Source organism: Lycium barbarum, chromosome 1 (genome assembly GCF_019175385.1).
Source record: "Lycium barbarum isolate Lr01 chromosome 1, ASM1917538v2, whole genome shotgun sequence".
NCBI lineage: Eukaryota > Viridiplantae > Streptophyta > Magnoliopsida > Solanales > Solanaceae > Lycium > Lycium barbarum.
The window spans coordinates 3,205,371-3,230,273 of record NC_083337.1 but is presented as its reverse complement, the minus strand read 5'-3'; the positions used below and the strand labels follow the sequence as shown (position 1 = coordinate 3,230,273).

The 24,903-nt window shown below is 35.9% G+C and overlaps 2 protein-coding genes across 3 annotated transcripts; both read left to right on the top strand.

The window, feature by feature from the left end:
* The first annotated feature begins 828 nt into the window (after nt 1-828).
* Nucleotides 829-7,762, top strand: LOC132629155 (uncharacterized). 2 transcript variants are annotated; one of them, XM_060344890.1, is made up of 8 exons: nt 829-989; nt 3,369-3,424; nt 3,511-3,635; nt 4,623-4,779; nt 4,979-5,367; nt 5,497-5,991; nt 6,544-6,658; nt 7,432-7,762. In XM_060344890.1, the coding sequence occupies exons 1-8, from the start codon at nt 921-923 to the stop codon at nt 7,568-7,570; spliced, it is 1,545 nt and encodes a 514-aa protein (XP_060200873.1). In that variant the 5' UTR covers nt 829-920; the 3' UTR covers nt 7,571-7,762. The 2 variants fall into 2 exon arrangements, with proteins under 2 accessions (XP_060200873.1, XP_060200868.1); XM_060344885.1 differs by having other exon boundaries at nt 4,620-4,779.
* A 2,353-nt stretch (nt 7,763-10,115) lies between these two features.
* Nucleotides 10,116-24,875, top strand: LOC132629148 (uncharacterized). The gene is made up of 7 exons (XM_060344880.1): nt 10,116-10,270; nt 11,723-12,089; nt 22,704-22,931; nt 23,010-23,364; nt 23,473-23,597; nt 23,726-23,861; nt 24,398-24,875. Exons 2-7 carry the CDS (start codon nt 11,746-11,748, stop codon nt 24,635-24,637), a joined length of 1,428 nt encoding a protein of 475 aa, XP_060200863.1. The 5' UTR covers nt 10,116-10,270; nt 11,723-11,745; the 3' UTR covers nt 24,638-24,875.
* Nucleotides 24,876-24,903: the final 28 nt, after the last annotated feature.

The following is a 24,903-nucleotide window of genomic DNA, read 5'->3' as shown; positions in this document are numbered from 1 at the left end:
TCTGTGCGCTTAGCCGTGTGGTGTGTCACCAAAAAGATTTCAAGCATACAATTATAGATTCCGATAACATTTATGTTCCACAGGATAAATTTTCGACAAGTTTGATTTGGATAATATTTTTCAATACAATTGCAATTTCATATATTTCACTATACTTTTAATTTTGAAAAATATCATTAATTTCCTCTATGGTTCTTATTCCCTTTCCCTCCTCCTGTGTAGTAAAAAAAGTTTTTTTTAATAGAATCTTCATTTTGTCCTTGTTAAAGATCTCTCCTTCCTTATTTAGAGTTTTTGGATTTGGGTCTTGAGAATGAAAAAAAAAATCATATTTGGGAGTGCATTCCTTTTTAATGGATCTTCTGCGGTGCAATTCCAAATTAATCGGGCCCTAAAGCAGGTGCCACATACCAGTGAGAAACTAAAAATAAATTAAAAAATTATTTACAATTTATACTAGATTACCCATCAACGCTATTAAATAGAGTCACCTGAAATTACCTAACATGGTTGGGTAAATACTTTTTACAAGGCCAAAACATATGCACTTTCTGTCCCAATTTATGTGATACAATTCGGATTTCGAAAGTCAAATTTCTTTATTTTAACCGTTAATTCGAACATATAATCTTTAAGTTTTGTAAAAAATAATCTATATATTTAAAAACTACATAAAAATACTATAAGTCACCATAATTAACAATTTAAAATATTTAAAAGATATATAACATTTCTAAGACGGTCTCCAAGCACGTGAACCGCACGTGACTCCCCAATGAGCAACTTGGAGACTATATAAAGCCCTGATTCCTTTACAATGGCGGGAAATCAGGTGCCCTTTACGGGGGAAAAATTGGATTCTCTTTCTTCCCTGCAATTTTGACCCGACCCGACCCGACCCGTCTGAGACTCACCCGAATATGGCGGATATTGAAACCCTAGGCATTGTTGATGAGATTCAAGCTCTCGTATCAGACAAACTTCAAGTGGTAATTTTTTTTTTTAACTGTTAAACTATCATTACGGTAATTTAATATATAAAGTTTATTTCTAATTGTCAGAATAATTGGAATATTGAAGATGATATATTTGATTCCATCAGCTCCTTAATTTTGTTAATTTCACTAAGAAACAATAAAAAAGATCCTATTTTTTTTTTTTTTATTGTTTTAGAAAGTATAGTTGTTTTAAGTTCAGTAAAATAGAATCTAAAAGATGATAACTTTTTTTTATTGTTTTAGAAAGTATAATTGACTTATTGAATGTGATTTTTGATTCCATAAGTTCCTTTTGATAATTTCACTAAAAAAATAATTGAAAAATGCAATCTTTTATTGATTTATAAAGCTTGGCTGTTTTAGTTTAGGAATTTTCCTTGTTGACTGTTAAACTGTCATTTCGGTAAATTAAGATTATGTTTACTACTTGTATTTCTAATTACAACAAGGTGATTTTTGATTCTATCAGCTCCTTAATTTTGTTAATTTCACTTAAAAAGAATAAAAAAGATGCTTTTTTTAGGGAAATTTTCAAAAATATACAGCCCAACGTAAATTATTTCGCTACGCAGCCCAATATACAATATTATACAATGTTATACAACATTATATCTGGAAGGAAAGCATAGATATAGCAACTTAGGCCAAAAGTATATCTCTGCCAAAACTGGCTAATGCAGAAAATTGACACCTTTAGGAAAGCATTATACATAATGTATTAACCTTGTATAAATTGTATGATAGTGTATAAAAGGTGTTTATACACAAATATGAGCTATATTGGGTAACGAACTCAAAGTATGGGCTACGTGGCGTAAATGTTTTCAACTGTTGTAATTCTAGTTGTCATAATAATTGACCTATTGAAGGTGATTTTTGATTCCATCAGCTCCTAACTTTTGTTAATTTTACTGAAAGAAGAATTAAAAAGATGCTATTTTTTTCGTTTGATTTAGAAAGCGTGGTTGTTTAAGTTGAAAGTATCCCTTCTTGACTGTTAAACTATCATGTCGGTAATTTAAGATGAGGTTTCAGTTGTTGTATTTCTAACTTCCATTATAATTGACCTATTGAAGGTGTTTTGGTTCCATCAGCTCCTTACTTTTGATACTTCCGCTATAAAACATTAGAAAGATGCCATCTTTCACTGATTACAAAGCTTGGTTGTTTTAGTTTAGAAATTTTCTCTACTGTTATACTATCATTACGGTGATTTAAGATAAGGTTTCAATTGTTATATTTCTAATTGCCATAGTAATTGACCTATTGAAGCTATTTTTGATTCTATCAGCTCCTTAATTTTGTTAACTTCACTAAAAGAAAAAAAGAATTACAAAGATGTTTTTCATTGATTTACAAAGCTCAGTTGTTTTAGTTCAGAAAGTTTTCTGGTTGCAATTATTATATTTCTAATTGCCTTAAAATTGACCAACAGAAGGTGATAATTGATTCTATCAGCTCCTTGCTTTTGATAATTTCGCTAAAAAACATTAGAAAGATGCCATATCATTGATGTACAAAGCTTAGTTGTTTTAGGTCAGAAAGTTTTCTGCTTGCTAATTTTGAAAAAGGAAGAAGCTACTTTTCATTTATCAACAAAAGCAGTTTGTTTGGTTCAGAAAGTTTTAATTTTTGCATTAGTTGTAGAATTTCAGAGGGAACGAAAGCAATTCTTGGCACTTCACTTTCCCCTTATTTTTTTTTGGTGTGGGGGGGGGGGGGGGGGGGGGCGGTGTTGCATACACAGACAACAAATGAATGAGAAATCCCGAGCTATAGCTCGAGGAAGAGGGAAGCTAGATCAGGAAATGAATTCAAGAATTCTAGCTGTAGAAGAAGAGAGTTCAAAGATGAGAGAGAGAAGTTGCAGTTCATTCAATGAATGCCGAATGTACCTGTTATAATTGTGTATATACAGATTGAAATGAAATGGAGTTGCTCAACTAGGATTGTAACTAACCTCAGAATGTCAGTTACAATCCTAACTAACTATAACAAATTAATCTAGCTTACCTATGCTCTAACCACTTCTGCCAGCTCAGGATATCTGCATCTTTGCCTTCGTCTTAGCAGCTGCATCGTGTGTGTTTGGGGGGGGGGGGGGGGGTAAGATGTCACTCTCAGTACATGAATTGCAGATCATTATATAATATGGGGATGAGAGTTTCTTTTAATTACGTCTTTATTCAATTAGTCGTCAAAGTAAAATTTCCATGCCTCGTAACATGCACACACAGTCACACACAAAAATAAAGAATTCTAAGTCAAGACTTGGTTTTTGGGTCTTTATCCCCTTTTTACTAGTTACCCAAGTGTGTGTGTGTGGGGGGGGAACAAGAAATCTTAACTTCTATATTTACTGGGCTGCAGGTTTCATACAAGTGGCTGAGTCGAAATTTTTTGGTGTCATCAGATTCTGCAAAGAGGTGACAGTTTTTAATGAATTCTTCTGTAAAGTATGTTTTGGTTTGTCCCTCTGGTAATGATAAGGCTAGTTGCTTGTTTACAACAGGCTGCTTCAGGAATTTGTTGAAAAGCATGGGGATGGTCTTGAGGTGGTCTATAGCTTGTCTGGCTGGATGAGAGATAGCCCTTCAACCTACCATATAAGACTTGTCTCTACTCCTAAACTCGCAGGTTCGATATCCTTTTATTTGACCGGGCGTAAGATCTATGGTGCATTACATTATTACTATCATATCATATCTATCCTTAATATCATTTTGCATTGGAGTGGGCTGAACTCAGTGCCCCCTTTTCTGATCTTTTATTATTGTTGTCACTCTCTGACCATTTTAGCACCGTAGTTGGAATCATATGGAGGATGTTCCTCATATATCAACTTCAAAACTTTCTCAAGCCAGTATTGGGGGCTGACAGCTGGAAAAAATTCCCGTTAGTTGCTTCATTGTTTTGCCATATGTCTAAAGACTAATATGTATCTTCTCGGTGCCTTCTCTGTTTCATACTAAAAATCTCTGTTAGTTATTTTTATTAAATAAGGTTTTCTCCATAGAGAAACATAGCTCATGTAACATTACATGCAAGCTAAGATTTCTCTTTAATATAACCGCGTTCTTATTCACCTTGATTAGTTACAGTGAAAGAAATATTTGACATTGAGAAGCTTCGTACTTGGTTCAGCTCATGCTAATGAGAATATCAGCATTCTGATACATCTAGAGCCCTAAGTAGCTTTGAGTCTATTGATCCTGCAAGAACCTAATAACAAAGATAAATAATTTGAGACTACAAGGTTTCTTTTTGGTCAGTTAGAAAAATCACTAGATAGATGCCCTTGATCCAGCACATTATGTCTCATGGCATCAAAAACCGGTTGAATATATCAATTTTGATGAAGAATGCATTAAGATGATTGTTTGTTACATAAGTTTGTTTACAACTTTCTTATCCTCATCCGCTTTTGAGAAGTTGACTTTGGCTGAATAAAGCTAGAATGATAGAAATGCCATTTTATCTTTGCTTTAAGGGTTTTATGAGTGTGTCATTTTAATGGAGAAATGCCAGGAGTAAAGTTTTATGTATTCCTACTTTTTCTTCATGCGGTTTGGTTCTGTTGTTGCAACTATTATCAAAGCTCAAGCGGCTATTTCTATGCAGAAGCCAAGAAAGAATTTTCAGAAGATTGCTCAGTCCAGGTATATAGCGTGCAAGCTTGCATCCCAAAGGATCCAGTGGCCCTCTGGAATGCTGAATTTGTCCAGGCCGAAGAGCTCTTTGGGCAGCCCCGCTCAGTTGATAATTGTTTGCTTGATAATAGGTATGGGACTTATATTTCATAGTCTTCAAATTTAAGCCTTTATCTGCACTGGAGTGAACATCTTTTTTCTCACACCTGATGTGCAAATCATTAGTTGAGAAGCATTCATTATTTCAAAAGTGGTTAGTTAATCCATGTTATGAAATTCTCATGTGCTGGGTGGTGTTGGTTCCCTTTCTAATGCTCACTGCTATTATAGGTTTTGTGGAGTTTCAAATCCGTTCGTCAAGCGTAACGGTGGAGGAACAATTCTAAGCACTAGTACTGTTCCTCAGGTGAAAAGTGAAGCATTAGGACTTAGTAAAAGTAACTCTACTGCTCAAGTGAAACCTGAGCAGAAAAAGGTTCAACTACCAAGCCCTAGTGCCAGTGAGAGTCGTGGCACATCAGGTCCTGGAGAGGATAAGAAGATTGTTGCAGATAAACACAAAGTTGCTCAACTTCCGGCTGCTAAGAAGGCAGTTCAGTCTGACAAAAGTTCTGCTAAAAATGGAGGGGCATTGGCTAATATGTGGGGTCGTGTACCTACAAAGCCAAAAGTCGATAATGTTCCAGCTGCTACCAGTGATGCCACACCAAATCCTGTTGGTTTGTCCCTTTGGCTGTTTGGTCTCGTCATTGAAGTTGTATTATGTTTTGTTTTTCAGTCTTGGATTATGCATTGTACTTGTCCTTGACTGACCACTTCTTTTTCCTTTGTAACTAATGTTTACTCAGGTAGTGCGGCTCAAGTATGTGCTCCAGAAAGAGCAGAAGATAGGATCAGTGATGATGACGAACAACAAGTCAACATCAGGAGATCATCAAATGGTGAGGGGAATAGAAAGAGGAGGGTAATTTTCGATTATTCGGATGAAGAAGATGAACTTGAGGACGCTGTCAACCTAGCATCACCTGATCCTCCAAAGCAGAAATCTATTTTAGGATCAAAACAAATTCCTAATACTCCAGAACTGGAAAAGCAGGAAGTCAAGAAGGAAAAGGAGGAAGTCAAGAAGGAAAAGGAGGCAGGAAGCAAGAGTCATGAACAAGAAAGAGAACCTTTACCTACCAGCGAACCGAAGAAGTCTAAGTCGTACTCTTCAGAGATTGTCTCTGAACATGCCAGTCATAAGAAAGCAGATGTAAAGGATGAAGTGGCTGATGCTGCTCCAATTTCCCCTAAAAGGAGAAAAGTAATGAAGACACGAATTGATGAACGTGGAAGAGAAGGTATGTCTTATGATGAAATGTAATTGTCTAAAGTGAGTATAACAATTTGAAACATGGGTTAAGGTCATTGCAATGGAGGGAAGAAAGTTAAAAGTGAAAGTTGACCTTTCTCACTATGCATGTCTTATTCTATGGTCTATAAGGTAAAGAAAAATTAAAGGCATCTAATAATGTATTTCTATGATTCTTCAAGTAAAACTTATGTATAGTCATGACCCCTCTGATTGCTGCTTTTCAGGCCCTTTAGGGCAGTCTTAAGAGAGCTCCTAGTAAATGAAAGATCAATTTTTAATGAGCTAAGTAGCTGACTCATCCGAGAAATTGCGTTGATAGTTTGTCAGATCCTGTTTTATCATTTGAGGAATTTTTATTTTTTGATCCATATTGACTTATTTCATAATATGCTTGTTCATATCCTTTCACATAGATATGATGATCTCTCTACTAATTTCATTACTGATCAAGAGAAACCAGATTTTATGCTTTAATGAGCTAGTATAACTGCCTAAATGATTTCTTACCTGCATTGATTCATTTACTTTTACTCACCAGTGACCGAGGTTGTTTGGGAGGGTGAAGATACAGAAACAAAGGCTGGCAGTAATACAAACAACAATGATACAACGAAGAAAGCTGACAACAAATCAGTTAATAGTACTGGTGACAGGTGAACAGATTCATGTTCAGTCATTTTATTGATGTTACTATAGTACCCATGGTTGTTCCTATGTTGGACATTCCGAGTCCTAATATGTTAAAAGAAAGGTCAAAAAAGGTGTCTAAGTAAAAAAAAATTGGCAAGTTTAAGGTGCTGTTTATGTATTTGGCCTAAAAGAAATGACATTAATGACATCTAATTGAAAGTATGAGATATTAGAGAGGCTTGTAGAGCATTAAGGCTAATTAGCCAAACATACAAAACTTTCCTACATTTTTCAGCTAAGATAAGGTTGAGACATGGTTACTGTTACCTTTTATGTACAAATGTTGAACAAGTAGACAATGTTACTGTTGTAGCCCTTGCAGCTATGTGTGAAATGGGTCTGCAGAGGAATTCCAGATATTTTAGAATAAGTTGGCCAATGGTTTGATCAGAGGCAAATTCAAAATTTGAACTTATTGGGTTCAACCTTAAATTTTCTTAGTACTAAATTCATTGTACTTTTAAGATTATAGGTCCAGAATATAATATTTGCTATGTTCCATGTCAAAATTTTAGGTTTGATTGAATCTGTAGAAAATAGGCTCCATCACCCTCTAGGTTTGATGAAAAATTACCTCTATTAAAGTGCAACTTCAGTTGTAATTACTACCTTCTTCATTATTGAGCCTTTTCCTAGTCATCATCCTTTTTTTGACTTCCTTTCTGGTTGTTACCAATATCTTAAAGTTACTTTGTTAACTGTTGCACTGTATATTTACCTGACTTGTTTATTTCAGACCACCTATGGCTAAGAAGTCACCGGCGTTTGGAAGTACTGCACCTACAAATCAAGCCGGTAAAGCAGGAAACAAGAAAGCAGGAAATAAGGATCCTAAGCAAGGGAATATCATGTCATTCTTTAAGAAGAAGGCTTAGAGATGTGATTTTTAAAAGTTACCAGTTTAGGTTAGCCAATGCCTTGACCTTTAGACTGATTCGCGTATGCATGGTTTTGTTCGGGTACAGTTTGGATCATTTTCTTGTAAGCGTAGAGTGTTTCTGCATGATTTGTGACTCTCCACTGTTTGTAAAGTTGCAGATTTTTCTTAATGTGATACAAATTGATAACAGGCGTCTCTTCTTTCCATTACATTCTGTGCCCAAACATAGCAATTCTTGTATAAACTAAGAGGTGATGTCTTCAGTTACTGTTAATTGAAGCTTGATATTGATAATTTTGCTGTTCGGTCATCAAGAATTTCAAAACTCGTCATTTTTAAATCTCATAAATCATATGAACCTAGAAGTAATCCCCAAGAAGTTGATTATCAATTTGCAAGTTCAATGTCTAGACTGAAGTTGCTCAACAAGTTACTCAATTCTCCAATAAGAAAATAACTAAAACGAATTAGAAGAAGAAAAAAAAAAATCTAGCAAGAGTACTCTTGCAAATGTGAGGTTTTGGGAGCTAGCAAGGTCCTAGGAAAGAGGTGTTTGCAAATAGAAGTGGTGCATATTTCTATCCAATTATTGTAAGAAATTATTGGAGAAGTTGATATCAAATCAAACAGTGTAACTAAATAAAGTAGCAAGAACAGAGGGAGAAAGAAACCGAAAGTAGTAACTTTTCTTTCCTTCTTGAATGTATTATTCCTCTATTCACAACAACAATGACTTAAAGTTGGACGGATTGAATTATCACATGATATTTAACACATAACATTTACTTGAAGAAACTTTTGCGATTGGAATCATGATCTTTGTTTGTTTATCGCATGCTACTATCTTTTAGTTCAACTCTGTGCACCAATAACACATAAAGTTGTTTAGATATATCAAATTAACTTGACTAACACCAACAGGGGCGGACCCATTAGCAAATTTTGGATGCTCCAGCACCCATTGAACTCAGTCACGGAGTGTATAGCTATATAGAAAATATAAAAGAAACAGATATAAATAGTTAATAAAGCACCCATAAAGTGATAATTTTACTTTTCTATTATTATCAAACACCCCCGAACTCAAAATCCTGGATCCGCCACTGAACACCAAATGTACTCTTCATAGCAATATCAATAAAAAGTTCTCATAGAAAAAATGCTTATAAGTCCAAAAGCCTAGATCTCTCACAATTTATGGGGTTTTAGCTTAAACACGTTTAGTTTCACCAATTTTTTTTTTTTTAATTCATTTTATTGCTGACACTTTTTCTAATCTCAGCAATATCCTTTGTAAGACAAAACTCCTAACTTTCGCAATTCCATTTCCATCGTTCTCTTTTTCATGTAAATGTACTTTTTAAAATTATAATTTCTGTAAATAAACTAAGGACATTTCAATTACTTTAACGGAAAAGGCTCATAAATATCCTCTTTCCTCCTTTTGGTCTAAAAATACGCTTCCATCTACCTTTTAGGTCTCAAAATACCCTTAAGGTTTGTTTTTGGCTCAAATATACCCCTCAAACTAACAGGTCAAATTTAACTCTTTTAAAAAGCCATGTGGCATTTTGTAATTTGTCTTCAGTAAATTGATATAGCCATGTCATTCGGGAATTAAAAAGATCCTCCTATTTAGTTCAATGCAATCTTGTAAAGTGAAATCTGAAGTCCTGCTCAAGATCTAAGGCAGCGTACAGTAGCATCTTCATATTGAAGAATTACTCTGAATTTTCACAATATCTTTTTTTTCACCTCTAGACTTGATTCACAGTTGAAAAACTTTGATTTATAAATAGAAGAGACCAATGTGTGTCTCGATAACCCAACTTACAGTATGTTACAAAAGAGTTACAGGAGCAGTGCTCCCTTTAACTGGAACAAATTGTTAGAGAAGTATGTACAGAGAAGCTGAGGAAGCATTGGCATGTTGTAAGGGTCTGTGTGACCAATTACAAAATGTCACGTGGCTTTTCAAAATAGTTAAATTTGACCTGTTAATTTGAGGGGTATATTTGAGTAAAAAACAAACCTTAAGGGTATTTTTAAATCTAAAAGGTGGATGAAAGGGTATTTTTAGATCAAAAGATGTAACGAGGGTATTTATGAGCCTTTTCCGTTACTTTAATAAAGAATAAAATTATCCGGTTCAATATGTCTATCCAACTACGTTGCTCATTTATTATATTAACTACAACACTTAAAATTACTTTTCAACATTTGATACTTTTCAAGAACTTTTAATCAATAAAACCAAACGAATTGGTAATGAAGGAGGCTGCTCCTCCCTATCAAAGGTCTCAGGCTTGAGCCCTGAGTATAAAAAATTCTTGGTAGGAGCCCTTCTTCCTGAATGGAGCCCTATGCGACGCGAATCTGAAGACACAGGTGAAAAACCAAAAAAAAATTTGAAAAATTGCACTGATAAGTACATAGTATATACGAATGATCTTTTATTTAAGCTATAGTTTTTTTTTTTTTTTTTTTCTTAATTTTAAGCTACAGTACAATTCAACTTTGGCAACTTTAAACACGTGTCATACAATGATTGGACAAATGGCGTGGTAAAGAGTTCCATGTCATCAACATTTGCTCCTCTATTTATAACGCCAAAAACAATTCGTAGATCTGAAAAAAGGAGAAACAAAAAAAAATAAAAGAAAAAACAAAACCCTTCAAACAGATCTTCAATTTGGTGAGCCTCATATTTCTCTGCAAAATTCTCAAAATTATTATATTAAAATTCTATTCATTTCAAGTTTTATTTCGATTTATTTAGCAACAAATTTATTCATTTAATATATTTTAGTATTGCGATTGAATCGAATATACAGACAGATTATTTGAATTATCTGTTTTATTATCTTATTCTTATGCATTTATTCATTTCAAAATTTAATTCTATTTTTGAATACGATTGAACTGGAAATAGATATAGATGATTTTGTACGTTGATTGATTGAAAGAGTTTAGTTATTGAGCAATAGAGGAACTTATTTTATCAAAAAAATAAATAAAAAATTAATGAGGCATTTGTGGAATAATCTGTTTTATTATGTTATTTTTAGATCTGTCTGCTACATGTTAAATGTTGAGATATAGATGATTGATTGATTAGAGATGGCTTATATTTGTATTTTAGAGTGGTTGAGTTTCTATTTTAATTTAGGAAAATGGCCAAATATAAACAAACTGTTAAAAAGTTCAATGTGTAAATTTTAAAGGAATTTCCTATAAATAGAAAGAAAGAAAAAATGTCATTATTCTCGATTTTGGTAACGTTATGAGGTATTAATTGTTGTTATGGATTGATTATGAGAAAAGTTTTGGGATTGTATTGAGTATAATTTGAATGGAATCTCTTAATCATGGCATTGTTAAGAGGAACTTATTTTTCTTGAGAAAAAGTAATGAGGCATTTCTGGAATTAGCTGTTTTATTATCTTCGTTTTAGATCTTCTGCATGTTGAATGTTGGTATGTTATTAGTTTTTTTTTTTTTTTATAAATATTACTCCCTCCGATTAAAAAAGATTGTCCACTTAGCCTGTATTTTTTTGTTCAAAAAGAGTGTCCACTTATCAAATCAAGAAAGAATTAACGTTATTTTTTCAGATTTGCCTTGTTAAGTGACCAAATCCCAACACCTATTTAATTAGGGGTAATTTTAATTTTTGCCTAGGAGTTAGTATTTTCTTAAGGGGTGTGCAAATGGCTAAGTGGACACTCTTTTTGCACTGGAGGGAGTATTTTGTATTGTCTGATTCTTTGGAATTATTTTTTTATATTTTGATCTTCGTCGACACTGTTATTAAGCATGAGTTTGAATCTCACCATACATCAATGAATTAATTGGCATGATTGGACAAAATTAAAAAAAGCATCCTGTCCAGTGGCCTGTGTGGAAAGGTCGTGTTACAGATTTAGATTAAAAAAATGAGTGAGTTTGTGTAATAGTATAAGCTTTTATAATAGATGCTTCACACAATTCAACATTTTCAACTCAATTTTGTCTTTCTGTTGTTGACCTTCCATCATCCAGATTTCATGAATTCTTTGATTTGAAATTTCTATTTGTGACTGTTTTAGTAGAGCGTTCTGTATATTCGGTTAGCACTCTGTTTCTCAGCATTTGTGTTTTGGACCAGGAGGTTAAGTTGTAGAAAACAAGATGGGAGGCGGATTCAGGATGCTTCATCTTGTTCGTCCATTTCTTTCGTTCCTGCCTGAGGTTCAGAGTGCTGATCGAAAAATTCCATTCAGAGAGAAGGTTTTATACACTGTGATCTCTCTCTTTATTTTCCTAGTATGCAGTCAGCTACCTTTGTATGGCATACACTCCACAACTGGTGCCGATCCATTCTATTGGATGCGTGTTATCCTTGCTTCAAATCGGGGAACTGTCATGGAGCTAGGAATTACCCCCATTGTGACTTCTGGATTGGTTATGCAACTTCTAGCTGGGTCGAAGATCATTGAAGTTGACAACAATGTACGCGAGGACCGAGCACTACTGTAAGTTCCATAGCTTACTGAGTCAATATGTTTTCATGTTGGATTCTCTTAGACTTGCACTTTCAGCCCTACGGAACAAAACTACACTGTGCATGAACTAGAAACTCTAGCATGCAAGAAAGTGAAAAAAGAAAAAGATAGGGATTATCTTCTGACATATTTGATATAAATACTAAGCAAACCACATATGATTCTTACACATTATTTCATGTCTTCTTTTCATATAATTTCAGTAAGTTATGACCAGCTATCCACACGACAAGTACAACCTCAATTCATACGCAACTAAGATATATCGTCATTTCTATATTCCTTACAACAACTCACAAACGACTTTAGTTTCAACTCCAACCATTAAACACCTTCATTTCCATCATAAATTTCATGATAATAACAATCAAAATATCAAGTAAAAACAGTTCACTAACTTCCTCACAAAACAGCCCATACATGGTTTCAACATCACTCACATAAAATCATAGATTCAATTAGTTTCATATTAACACAACTTCACCTTTAACCTTCCAATTCTTTTTACCATGAGATCTATGATAGTAACAACCATATTTATTAAAGAAAATTAGTTCATTAATTCCACCAAAACAGTCCCCTCGGTCACAACAACATTCCAACACCAACATTCATGATTTTATGCATGCGATTCATGTTCTTCAAGTTACAACCATACTTCAACATCAACACATATAACCTCATGGTTACTATCATGTTCCAACATCATCACACCTTATTTCATACATACAACTTATATCTACTCATCTACATCACCCTTAATGCATGGAAAAGAAAGTTAGATCTTACCTTGACAACTTGACTTCTCTACTTGGCTAGAGTTGGTGACTTGAGATGAAAATTGTTCTTGTTACTCCAAAGACTATCTTCACGTTTTAGGGACCTTCTAAAGGGTTGAAACACCTTGGAAAGTAATTTTTGGATCAAGACTCAAAGAGCTCAAAAATCAGCCCCTTGGCCGAATGCTCTCTCTCTCTAGGCTTAGGTTTTCTTTCTTTGTGTTGTGTAGTTGAAATGAATTATAATGGCTGATTTCTTGGTCATTATTTGGTTCAACTTTGATGCCTACAAGTTGGTCACATGCTCCACTTATGGCATGATTCATTCCATTAACTTTACACTTAAAATTTTCTAATTTTTTTCTTCAACTTTCGGCTAAGTGTGTTGGCTCATTTTTCATCTTTGTTTCCTTTCTTCTTTCTTTTCAATTGTTTACAAGACAGTCTCATGTGTGGTGAATGATTCACACACCACCCTTTGTCCATTGTAATCATTCCAAGATGAATGATCCATATTTAATGTGAAATGATCCCTCCACCATGTTATGTCTTCCTAAAATAATGTATACTTTTATAAAGTAATGCATGCTTCAATATTCAATTGCATGACTAACCTTTTCCTCCTCCAAATTTCAGCTCCTTGGCCGAATATACATGTATATTTCTTCCAATTTAATTGTCCACAATATAATGAAAGTGTAGTGGATGAATCAACATTAAATGCATATTTGTATGTCTTCCATAATAGCCTTATTTTAGATGACTTTGAGTCATCTTTTGGACATGGCATGTTAATGTTCATATTGACTCATTGTTGCCACTAATTTTTACTTAACACCATAATTAAATAGTTCCTAATTTCCAACAACATTCTTATACTAAGTAAATTTACAACCGATTAGTTCTAGCTTAGAAATTAAAATCCGAGGTTTCTATCTCACGTCGATTCTTTCGCAAATAACTCAACGTATAAAAATACGGGGTCTAACATTCTCCGGGCTTGAATATGATCAAATTCTCAGAGCAGTTCGTCCTAGGGGTTGTCTGCAAAGTCGTGTCTAGTAGAGTCTTGTTTATCGGTGTGTTGTGCACCACATCTATAAACAGGAGGCTACGAGACATTAATAGGGTGTCATTCTTTCTTTCATATCTAAGATCGTGCGATAGAGCTCAGTCATAGGAAATGAAGTCCCTTGTACTAACCTTTGATTTCAGCTAAAGAACGACATCGACAAAAGAAAGCGACCGATGATATTAGCAGTTACAAAGTACAGAGGTAAGTAACGATGCGGAAGAGTCATGTTGGATAAGGTAAGAATATTTAAATACGATTGATCCCTGAATTACCCGTGGTGCACTTGCGGGAAACTCCTTGCCGAGGGCCTGTGCACCCCCGGGATTAGTCGGGGCTCAAAGAGACCCGGACACCCGGTGCTTAATCAAAAAAAATATTTAAATACGATTGAAATGTAAAGTTGGAGGATGAAAGAGCAGGTGGATAGGAAAGTATAACAGAACAGATCGTTAACGGATCAGGTACGTCTCGAGGTGCGATATGTGAGGTAAGTCCTGACATCTTTATACTTTTTCTGGAAATTGGGATCCTTGTGTGGCTATGATACGATATGATATATGAGTATATAAGTTAGCCCTGTGAGGCATTATTGGTATTTCCTGCGTGCAGGTTTTGGGATAGTAAGAAATACTGAGGAAACTCTGCCAAAATTTTCCTAGGAATAAAAGGAGATGATATAGGTTTGTAATATGTCTTGAAAGGTCATGTCAATAGTAATGATAGGGCTTGACTAAATTGCGAGCACGACTGACCTTGAGATCAGCAAAAGAGAATGATCCTCGAGCTATGGCAATGAGTCAATATGAACATTAACATGCCATGTCCAAAAGATGACTCAAAAGTCATCTAAAATATGGCTATTATGGAAGACATACAAATATGCATTTAATGTTGATTCATCCACTACACTTTTATTATATTGTGGACAATTAAATTGAAAGAAATATACATGTATATTCGGCCAAGGAGCTGAAATTTGGAGGAGGAAAAGGTTAGTCATGCAATTGAATATTGAAGCATGCATTACTTTATAAAAGTATACATTATTTTAGGAAGACATAACATGGTGGAAGGATCATTTCACATTAAATATGGATCATTCATCTTGGAATGATTACAATGGACAAAGGGTGGTGTGTGAATCATTCACCACACATGAGATTGTCTTGTAAACAATTGAAAAGAAAGAAGAAAGGAAACAAAGATGAAAAATGAGCCAACACACTTAGCCGAAAGTTGAAGAAAAAAATTAGAAAATTTTAAGTGTAAAGTTAATGGAATGAATCATGCCATAAGTGGAGCATGTGACCAACTTGTAGGCATCAAAGTTGAGCCAAATAATGACCAAGAAATCAGCCATCATAATTCATTTCAACTACACAACACAAAGAAAGAAAGAAAACCTAAGCCTAGAGAGAGAGAGCATTCGGCCAAGGGGCTGATTTTTGAGCTCTTTGAGTCTTGATCCAAAAATTACTTTCCAAGGTGTTTCAACCCTTTAGAAGGTCCCTAAAACGTGAAGATAGTCTTTGGAGTAACAAGAACAATTTTCATCTCAAGTCACCAACTCTAGCCAAGTAGAGAAGTCAAGTTGTCAAGGTAAGATCTAACTTTCTTTTCCATGCATTAAGGATGATGTAGATGAGTAGATATAAGTTGTATGTATGAAATAAGGTGTGATGATGTTGGAACATGATAGTAACCATGAGGTTATATGTGTTGATGTTGAAGTATGGTTGTAACTTGAAGAACATGAATCGCATGCATAAAATCATGAATGTTGGTGTTGGAATGTTGTTGTGACCGAGGGGACTGTTTTGGTGGAATTAATGAACTAATTTTCTTTAATAAATATGGTTGTTACTATCATAGATCTCATGGTAAAAAGAATGAAAAGGTTAAAGGTGAAGTTGTGTTAGTATGAAACTAATTGAATCTATGATTTTATGTGAGTGATGTTGAAACCATGTATGGGCTGTTTTGTGAGGAAGTTAGTGAACTGTTTTTACTTGATATTTTGATTGTTATTATCATGAAATTTATGATGGAAATGAAGGTGTTTAATGGTTGGAGTTGAAACTAAAGTCGTTTGTGAGTTGTTGTAAGGAATATAGAAATGACGATATATCTTAGTTGCGTATGAATTGAGGTTGTACTTGTCGTGTGGATAGTTGGTCATAACTTACTGAAATTATATGAAAAGAAGACATGAAATAATGTGTAAGAATCATATGTGGTTTGCTTAGTATGTTCGTAAACGTTTGCAAGAATTCCGAACATTTTATGTTGTCGGTTAGGGACTGTTTTGGACATGTTGGTGGTTAGGGACTGTTTTGGACGTGTTGTTTTGGCTAAGTTGAAAAAAATAATTATAGTTAAGAATATACATCATGTTGTCATAGTGGTTGGGATGTTATAGAATCGTTTCGACGAAATGTTATGACTATAGACTAACAAGAATAAATTGGACGTGTCATAATCGCATGTAGACTATTATTGGGTGTTGTAATGTGCGGACTGTTTTGACACATTGTTGTTGTTCTTATTGAGCTTGGAAGATTAATGATAATTAAGGTTATGCATTATGTTGGATGGGCTGTTATAATGTTGTTACATGCAAACGTTAAGGCTACAAACTATTACGAATAACTTGAGAAGGTAGTAGCCGTATGTGAATCGCTATCGAATGTTGTGAATACGGACTGTTTGGAATGTTGTGTGGGCTGTCCGGATTGGTGTTGAATGTATACTTATTGATGTGGGATTGGTTGTATGTAGTTGGTTTGACTACAAGAGAAAACGTCGTCTAAACATCTAGAAAGGAGTTACTAACGTTAGAATACGTTTTGAATCTTCCCGTAGCTTAACCATAGTTGTTGGCGTCTTAATATAGGTTGAAGTATTATTGGGCAGCGTATACATATTGTGTGACAAATAAGCGCTAAAGGTATGTAAGGCAAACCTTTCTTTCTTTGGCATGATTCTTATGCTATTCGTTCTATATGTACTCCATATGACTCCATTCTTAGACGAGTAAGGTCTATATGTTCCTTGTGATGGTTTATTGAGATTGTACTCCTATTCTGTTCTGAAGGGAACATCCATAAGGTGCCAGTTGAGTTGTGTATATGGTTTTACTAATGATTTCGAGGAAATTAGTTTTATACTAAAGGGAACATAAAGTTCGATTTTCAAAACCACTCCGAAGGGGGTGCGAGATTTTACTATTTCATTTCATTTACGATTTATGTTTACATTCCATAGCATCATCTCTTGTATTGATATTTGTGGATTAAATTTGTGTTGACATGATTGTGATATTAAGCCGGAAGCGGCTTAATAATGATGGCCCCTTCGGGCAACCGGAAGTGAAGTGAAGAAAGCCCGGCTTAATAATGATCTCCCATTGATGTAAGTTGAGAGAAGACATACCTGTGAATTCCCGTATTAGGCGTGTTCCTACGTCTTCGAGGACCATGTATGGTGCCTTATAAACCGTATTACCATCTGTTCCACCAACTATCTGAGCGATTTCTGTTGCTGATAGTCCCATGAGGAAATTCAGACATATACCTGATGTATGTCCCATGATGTAATTATATATAGCTCGTGATGCTATCGTTCCTAGATTTGGATTCAATTGAACATGAATACCAAGTATCTTTGTCCAGTCTTGGATTGCCTTTCCAACATCTGTGACACAATTTATATCCAACACAAGATCTTTCATGTTTCGTCTTGGTGTTGTGATCTTTGGTCTAAATTCAATGGGAATATGGGTGTAGTTTCCCTTTTGGTTCCCTTTGAAATAGCCTCTCTGTTGAACTTCTCTATCCACATAATCTTCAAGATCTATGACCGTAGAAGTTCCAATTGGCTGAGCTCGTGCTGGTGCAGCTGGAGCTATGTCTGCCATGTTTTGGTCTCTAGTCGTACTTGACTGAGCATCGTCATCTCCTATGAAATAGGGATTTTCTTGGTCTGAACTATCACTGTCATAGTCTAAGACCACATCTTCAAAATCTGGAGATTCTTCGCCTGAATCTATGTCCATATTTTGGCTAGTATCTTGAGGGATACTCATTGCTTGAAACAATGTTTCTATCCTAGATAGCTTTTCTTCTATCTCTTCCATTATGGTTCACCACCATACCAGTATCTTGGATTAACAAATGTTATAGGCTGACTAGGTCTAGTTCCTATAGTTATGTTATCCAATTTTTGTCCTAGCTCGAGGATCATTCTCTTTTGCTGATCTAGTTCTTTAACTAAATCTGCTTCTATTGGGGCCTTTTGCTTCTCTTGCTCGAGAGCCATTTGCTTCAGACGTTCTATTATTTCTAATATGTGTCTGCTTTAGTTAGCCTTTTGAGCAGCTTCTGGTCTGCTTTCGTTGATTAAAGCTTGGATGTACTCTTGTAGAAGAGTTACAGCCTTTTCTAGCTCTCCTAGAATTCCTGGTAAAGGTTTATCAATAACCTTCTGATGAATATCAACTAACAGATCAGTCATATTATTGAGCTGTGGGTTGAACGTATGAAAAAGGTGAGGGTACAGTCCTGGGTGACTACATCCTATCCATTCTCTTCCATTGTTATACCTATCATCAGGTCTTTCTCCTCCTCCTTCAAAATCCCAACTGAAGTTCGGGTTTTGCTTGAAGTGGTCATCTAGAGTCTTAGGATATCCCTTCGCAGTGTTTTGCCTAATGATGGCCAATTCTCTAAACAACATGTCATTCATGCTGTCGCTTTTAGCTGGATCTAGAAAACGTTCTAACTCCGCTAATTTTGGTAAGATGGTTTCTTCTAACCTCTTCATTCTTTCCACAACTGAATGTCCTTCAGTCATTCTTCTCCTAAGGTCTTCTTAAGGTAAGAATAGATGGTGTCTATCTTGCCTAAGGTTTCCTTATTGTTAGCTTTTACCTCTTCTTTGATGGAAGAAGCTTCAGCTTGCCAAGCTCTTTTTTGGGAATCTAGTTTCTCACTTAGACTCTCAACCTTCTGTTGAAGCTTAGAAATATCTAGGCTAAGAAATAGCTCTTTCAACTCGTTGAGCTGCTGAACTATTCGCTGTTGGTTACTGAAGAGCACTTCATATTTTGAAATAACTCCTTTTTCCTTGTCCTTAATGTCTAGGTGAATATTTTTCCTATTCATCTCGAGGACCTCAACAATCTTAGCTAGATTTTCATCCAACTCTTGACTGACAGTTGTCGTTACCTTTTCTATTTCCGAAGAATGTTCTGGGACTTGATGTATTACATTATAGGATAACACCTCCGTGATGTTATTCAATAATGCTCCTAAAATGTCGAACCTATGCCATAAAGGTAGATTGGTTGACCCTGCATTAGTACCTAAGGAATAGTATGCACCTTCCTTCATGTTTCTGGGTAGCTGGATAGCTTTCCCTTGGTATAGTAATCCTGGAACATTACTAAACCCCATATTCGAACTTATCTCCACTAAGGGTAGATCATTAATATTCTTAATTTCTTTAGACTCACTCATTCTGGTTTGTCTAACTTTACAACTCATGGGCGATCGCAGCAGCTCTCGAGCAAGAGAAGCAAAAGGCCCAGCGTCCCCAGACAAAAGGACGTCAGTACGAACAATATACTGAGTATGTAAGGTGGTAACAAATCATAACCATAACTTGATTTAGGAGAGAAGAAATCACAATCTAACTCAATACTCGCAGCCTTCGCAGGAAGAAACATAAATGTATACACGAGGTCTCAAAACAATCTTTAAGTAAATAATGCAATCCAACACACGCGCCGCTTCCGACATGTTAACAAAATGGTCCCTTCGGATAGCCGCTTCCGGCATAGTAATGATGGCCCCTTCGAGCAGCCGCTTCCGGCTTAATAATAATGGCCCCTTCGGGCAGCCGCTTTCGGCTTAATAATGATGGCCCCTTCGGGCAGCCACTTCCGGCTTAATATCACAATCATGTCAACACAAGCTTCATTCACAAATATTAATACAAAGAGATGATGCTATGGAATGTAAACATAAGTCGTAAATGAAATGAAATAGTAAAACCTCGCACCCCCTTTGGAGTGGTTTTGAAAATCTAAATAGTAAAATCTCGCACCCCCTTCGGAGTGGTTTTGAAAGTCTAACTTTATGTTTCCTTTAGTATAAAACTAATTTCCTCGAAATCATTAGTAAAACCATATACACAACTCAACTGGCACCTTATGGGTGTTCCCTCCGGAACAAAATAGGAGTACAATATCAATAAACCATCACAAGGAACATTTAGACCCTACTCGTCTAAGAATGGAATCATTTGGAGTACATATAGAATGAATAGCACAAGAATCATGGATCACATTCGGAACCTATGAATAGAGTTACACCAAAGCTCATATCATACGTCACTTATATCTAAGACATGCCAAAAGAAAGAAGGGATAGCTTTACATACCTGTTAGCGGCTATTCGTAACCCGTTCGTCTCGTCGCTCTTTTAGCCTATCATACTTTATGTTTAGACTCTGGTTAGCAAAACGTATGTAGATAGTAGTGATTGGCGGGGAAAGCATAATAGGTCTTCAGGCATAGTGTGGAGGTAAATTCCATCTAGGTTGATATTGTCAGCTGTTACATGGGCTTGTCACCATTATTGTGATACTGTTATGTGGGCTCGTCGCCATTATTGCGATATTGTTATATGAGCTTGTCACTGTATTGTGATTTCATGTACTTGATATAATTTCCTCTCTCTTGTTATCTCACTAGTCATATGGAAGAGGAAGGTTATTACTGAGAAACTGAATATTGAATTACACTTCCTAGTATGAATCTATGGAACCTATGACTGCGGTGATTATTGAGGTTGATTTCATGCGAGGCATGCATCCAATATTCTATGTGTTGTTTGATGTAATTATCACCTAGTTGTATGTTTATCACATACTAGCTCACTCACCTTATGAAAGAGAAGGGTAATATTGATTATTGAGCCATGGACAATAATATGACTTGTACTTGTTTATTGCATATTGGAGATATAGTTGAGACTGATATCATGCATGACATGCTTCCATATTACTTTTATGTTGTCCTAATGGTGAGGAGAATGATTGAGAGACTCCGAGGTCTTTGCCGGAGATTGAGAGTGATAGAGAGACTCCGAGGTCTTTGCCGGAGATTGAGAGTGACAGAGAGACTCCAATGTCTTTGCCGGAGATTGAGAGTGACAGAGAGACTCCGATGTCTTTGCCGGAGATTGAATATGATTGAGAGACTCCGAGGTCTTTGCCGGAGATTGAGAGTAATTGATAGCCTCCGAGGTTTCTGCCGGAGAGCACGAGTGGTACATGGACTTCGCGGGTCCCCCATGTTGCCATGACTTAGCGGAGTTAGAACGTTTTCTAGATCCAGCTAAAAGAGGATCTCGGTGAAAATCTGGTATCAGAGCAGGTTCCACGAAAATTTCTTCCACATTTATTAAGAACTTCGTCTGTCCCTTCGATAGGTAAACAGCAAAAACAAAGTCGCTTTACCACAAGAACAGGTACATGGGGATATGATGATTCCTATGATTAACAGAGAAACTCCCATTTGTTAGATAAAGAATTGGACTCCATATAATGGACCGTGAGCTGTACATCATAGCCATTACTTTACTATACTCTATTCCTATCCTAATGATGCCTACTTGTATCTATTTACATAATGACTTGTAATCACTGCCACCACACCACTATAAGTACATAGTCTAATAATTGAAAAGTGGAAACCGCGCCAAATTCCTCACTCATATGTTGCTTGCCTTTGGTCCCTGTTGAGCTGTGTGATTGATTGATTTCCATTGATCTTTTAATCTCAATTATGCCAACATATTACCAGGATAATGCATTTGGACTCATGTTTGGAAAACCCTGTTTACGAGGCCTATCTGCATAACAGGATCTCAAACCCAATATGGTTTTGCTTAGGTTGTGTTTAGTTCCAACCCTAATTTAAGCCAATAACAACTGTGGTCATCTGGAACATTGTGAGCTCTAAGCTCCCATTTAACACCAGTTGTGGCATATTGCTGATAATAGGTTGCAGACATCTGAAACTTAAATTGGAATGATATTTTTCACCAAGTATGGTTTATGCTAGCCAAGATGAGCCATGTCAATTTAGCGCTTCAATTTAGACAGAAATAACACAAAGCTACAGCTTTCTCATTGTCCAAGCAAAGGTCAAAATACCCAAGTTAAAGCCCAACCACCTCGAGTCTACAAGTGACACAATTGTATTTTAGAACCTTTATGCTCAAAAAAACCAGGCTAGAGCTCCAACAGGCACTCTACAAAGCACCTGCACGGTTGCTCTGTTTGCCCCAATTTATACTAGTATGACAAAGATACCATTGATTGCCTCCTTGGTTTGCTGGCTGAGAAAGTGAAGAACGAACTGTTAGCTGTTTTTGGATATGTGCACTTAGTTTGTAAAAAGAAAAAAAAGACTTTAAATGAAGTTAATTGAAGAATTAGTTGTGATAACACTTTCTTAAGCGCATTGATTCTATCTAGTGAAGTTTTAAATCTTTCGGCATTTGGCTCCGGGAATTGCATTTCACACAATGAACCAGTCACGGGTTGGTGTAGTGTCGTATGCTTTTGGAGCTTTACTTTCTAATATTTTCTGGGACTGGTTACTTATATGTAATCTGACAGTGCTTTCATGATGTCACTCATCAATATTATTTTTGGTTTCAGAAACGGTGCACAGAAGTTATTAGGTATTCTCATAGCGATTGGTGAAGCAGTTGCATATGTTCTCTCTGGCATGTATGGCAGTGTCAGTCAACTTGGGGTTGGAAATGCAGTTTTGATAATCATTCAACTGTGGTTTGCTGGCATAATAGTTATTTGCCTTGATGAGCTTCTTCAAAAAGGATATGGTCTGGGGTCTGGTATTTCACTCTTTATAGCTACCAACATGTGGTAAGCTTCTGATCTTATTTCCTCTCAACTACATGGTTTAGTGCAACTTGTTCTAACTTTTTGAACTTTCTTTGCTAGCGAGAACATCATTTGGAAAGCATTTAGTCCAACCACAATCAACAGTGGCCGTGGAGCTGAATTTGAAGGAGCTGTTATAGCTTTATTCCATTTATTGATCACTCGAACTGACAAGGTTCGTGCACTTCGTGAAGCATTCTACCGGCAGAACCTTCCGAACGTAACAAACTTGCTTGCCACAGTTTTGATCTTCCTTATTGTCATCTACCTCCAAGGTTTCCGGGTCGTTTTGCCTGTAAGGTCAAAGAATGCCCGTGGACAGCAGGGATCATATCCAATTAAGCTGTTCTACACTTCCAATATGCCCATCATCTTACAGTCAGCACTTGTATCCAATGTTTACTTTATTTCCCAGGTATATGACTTTTTGCATATATAACATGATCAAACAAATGGTAGTGGTTACCTTCTTCCATAAGCTGTTTAAGTTGACATCATCTGAATACATTTGGTATGTTCGCAGTTGCTGTATAGGAAGTACAGTGGCAATTTCCTCGTGAACCTCTTGGGAAAATGGAAAGAATCTGAATATTCTGGTCAATCTGTACCTGTCGGTGGTCTTGCCTATTATATTACTGCACCATCAAGGTAACTTATCTCCCTTTCTCACTGTATAAGTGATTGCCTTTGCTTTGATGGAACTTCTCTGTATCAGACCTCAATCAAGGGGCATTTCTTTTTCAAAACCTCACTAACACTATTACTCCCAATTGCAGCTTGGCGGATATGGTAGCACATCCTTTCCACGCTATATTCTACATTGTGTTCATGCTATCAGCATGTGCTTTGTTCTCAAAGACTTGGATTGAAGTCTCAGGATCATCAGCAAGAGATGTGGCTAAGCAGTTAAAGGTATTATTTATATTTTGCTGATGTCTTACTCTGGTCTGTCTTCGCCTTCTTGTGTGCTTTGTCAATTATGTACTTCACAAGCAGCTAAATGGGAGTACAATGTGAAGTTAAAAGAATTAAGATGAAAAGAACCACTAGAGGTTGAATGTGTTTATGCTATTGACAGATACAAATAGTGATTATAGTAGAATTGAGTAGTATTAAGTTGGTTGCGTTGCTTCTGCCTGAATGTCCAGTTGATACGTGAAAGCCAGTGGCAGAGTCAGAAATTTATACGAGGGGATTCAAAAAACTATTAGTGTCACCTAGGAGTTGTACCTATGAGCTGAAGTATTTTTGAACCTCTTTTGCAACTACGGTAGAATCTTTCTTTATGTCAAGAGCATTCAACTGTCTTAGATATATAAATAGGGGTTGCTTCTACTCTTTGTAGAGTATAAGGGATTCAATTGAACCCCCTTAACCTAGCTTTGTCCGTATGAAATTATACTTGTAATGCTTGTTTTACCTGATAATACCTTTTATTAAATATCCAGGAACAACAAATGGTAATGCCTGGGCATAGAGAATCCAATTTGTACAAGGAGTTGAACCGCTATATACCAACAGCAGCAGCGTTTGGTGGTGTGTGCATTGGCCTGCTTACCGTGTTGGCTGATCTGATGGGAGCAATTGGTTCAGGGACAGGAATTCTATTGGCTGTCACTATCATCTACCAGTATTTCGAGACATTTGAGAAGGAAAAAGCTAGTGAAATGGGTTTCTTTGGTCTTTAAAACACCTTAATGCAATTTTGTTTACGCTCTTTTGAGGTGTAATGTGTAAGTAGGTTTTCCTTCTCTTACATCAATAGAGTCCGAGATCAGAGAATACTGGATAGTTTGTGATTAGGTTTGACAGTCTTCATGTATCGGCTAGCTCAACTAGGTAATATGATTTTTTTTGTATCAAAGGCACTTACTTCAATTCTTGATAGTTGCGAAGTTAATTATCTATGAAGGAACATTTCACACACATTTTGAAGGTTTTTATTTGCTGCTCA

What these genes read in the sequence shown, in the direction of transcription:
- LOC132629155 (XM_060344885.1), top strand. Translation starts at nt 921, where the DNA reads ATGGCGGATATTGAAACCCTAGGCATTGTTGATGAGATTCAAGCTCTC. An exon ending in AATTGTTTGCTTGATAATAG is followed by an intron (nt 4,780 to 4,978) that starts GTATGGGACTTA and finishes CTGCTATTATAG; the next exon opens with GTTTTGTGGAGTTTCAAATC. An exon ending in TGCCACACCAAATCCTGTTG is followed by an intron (nt 5,368 to 5,496) that starts GTTTGTCCCTTT and finishes ATGTTTACTCAG; the next exon opens with GTAGTGCGGCTCAAGTATGT.
- LOC132629148 (XM_060344880.1), top strand. Translation starts at nt 11,746, where the DNA reads ATGGGAGGCGGATTCAGGATGCTTCATCTTGTTCGTCCATTTCTTTCG. An exon ending in ATGTTTACTTTATTTCCCAG is followed by an intron (nt 23,365 to 23,472) that starts GTATATGACTTT and finishes GTATGTTCGCAG; the next exon opens with TTGCTGTATAGGAAGTACAG. An exon ending in ATGTGGCTAAGCAGTTAAAG is followed by an intron (nt 23,862 to 24,397) that starts GTATTATTTATA and finishes TTAAATATCCAG; the next exon opens with GAACAACAAATGGTAATGCC.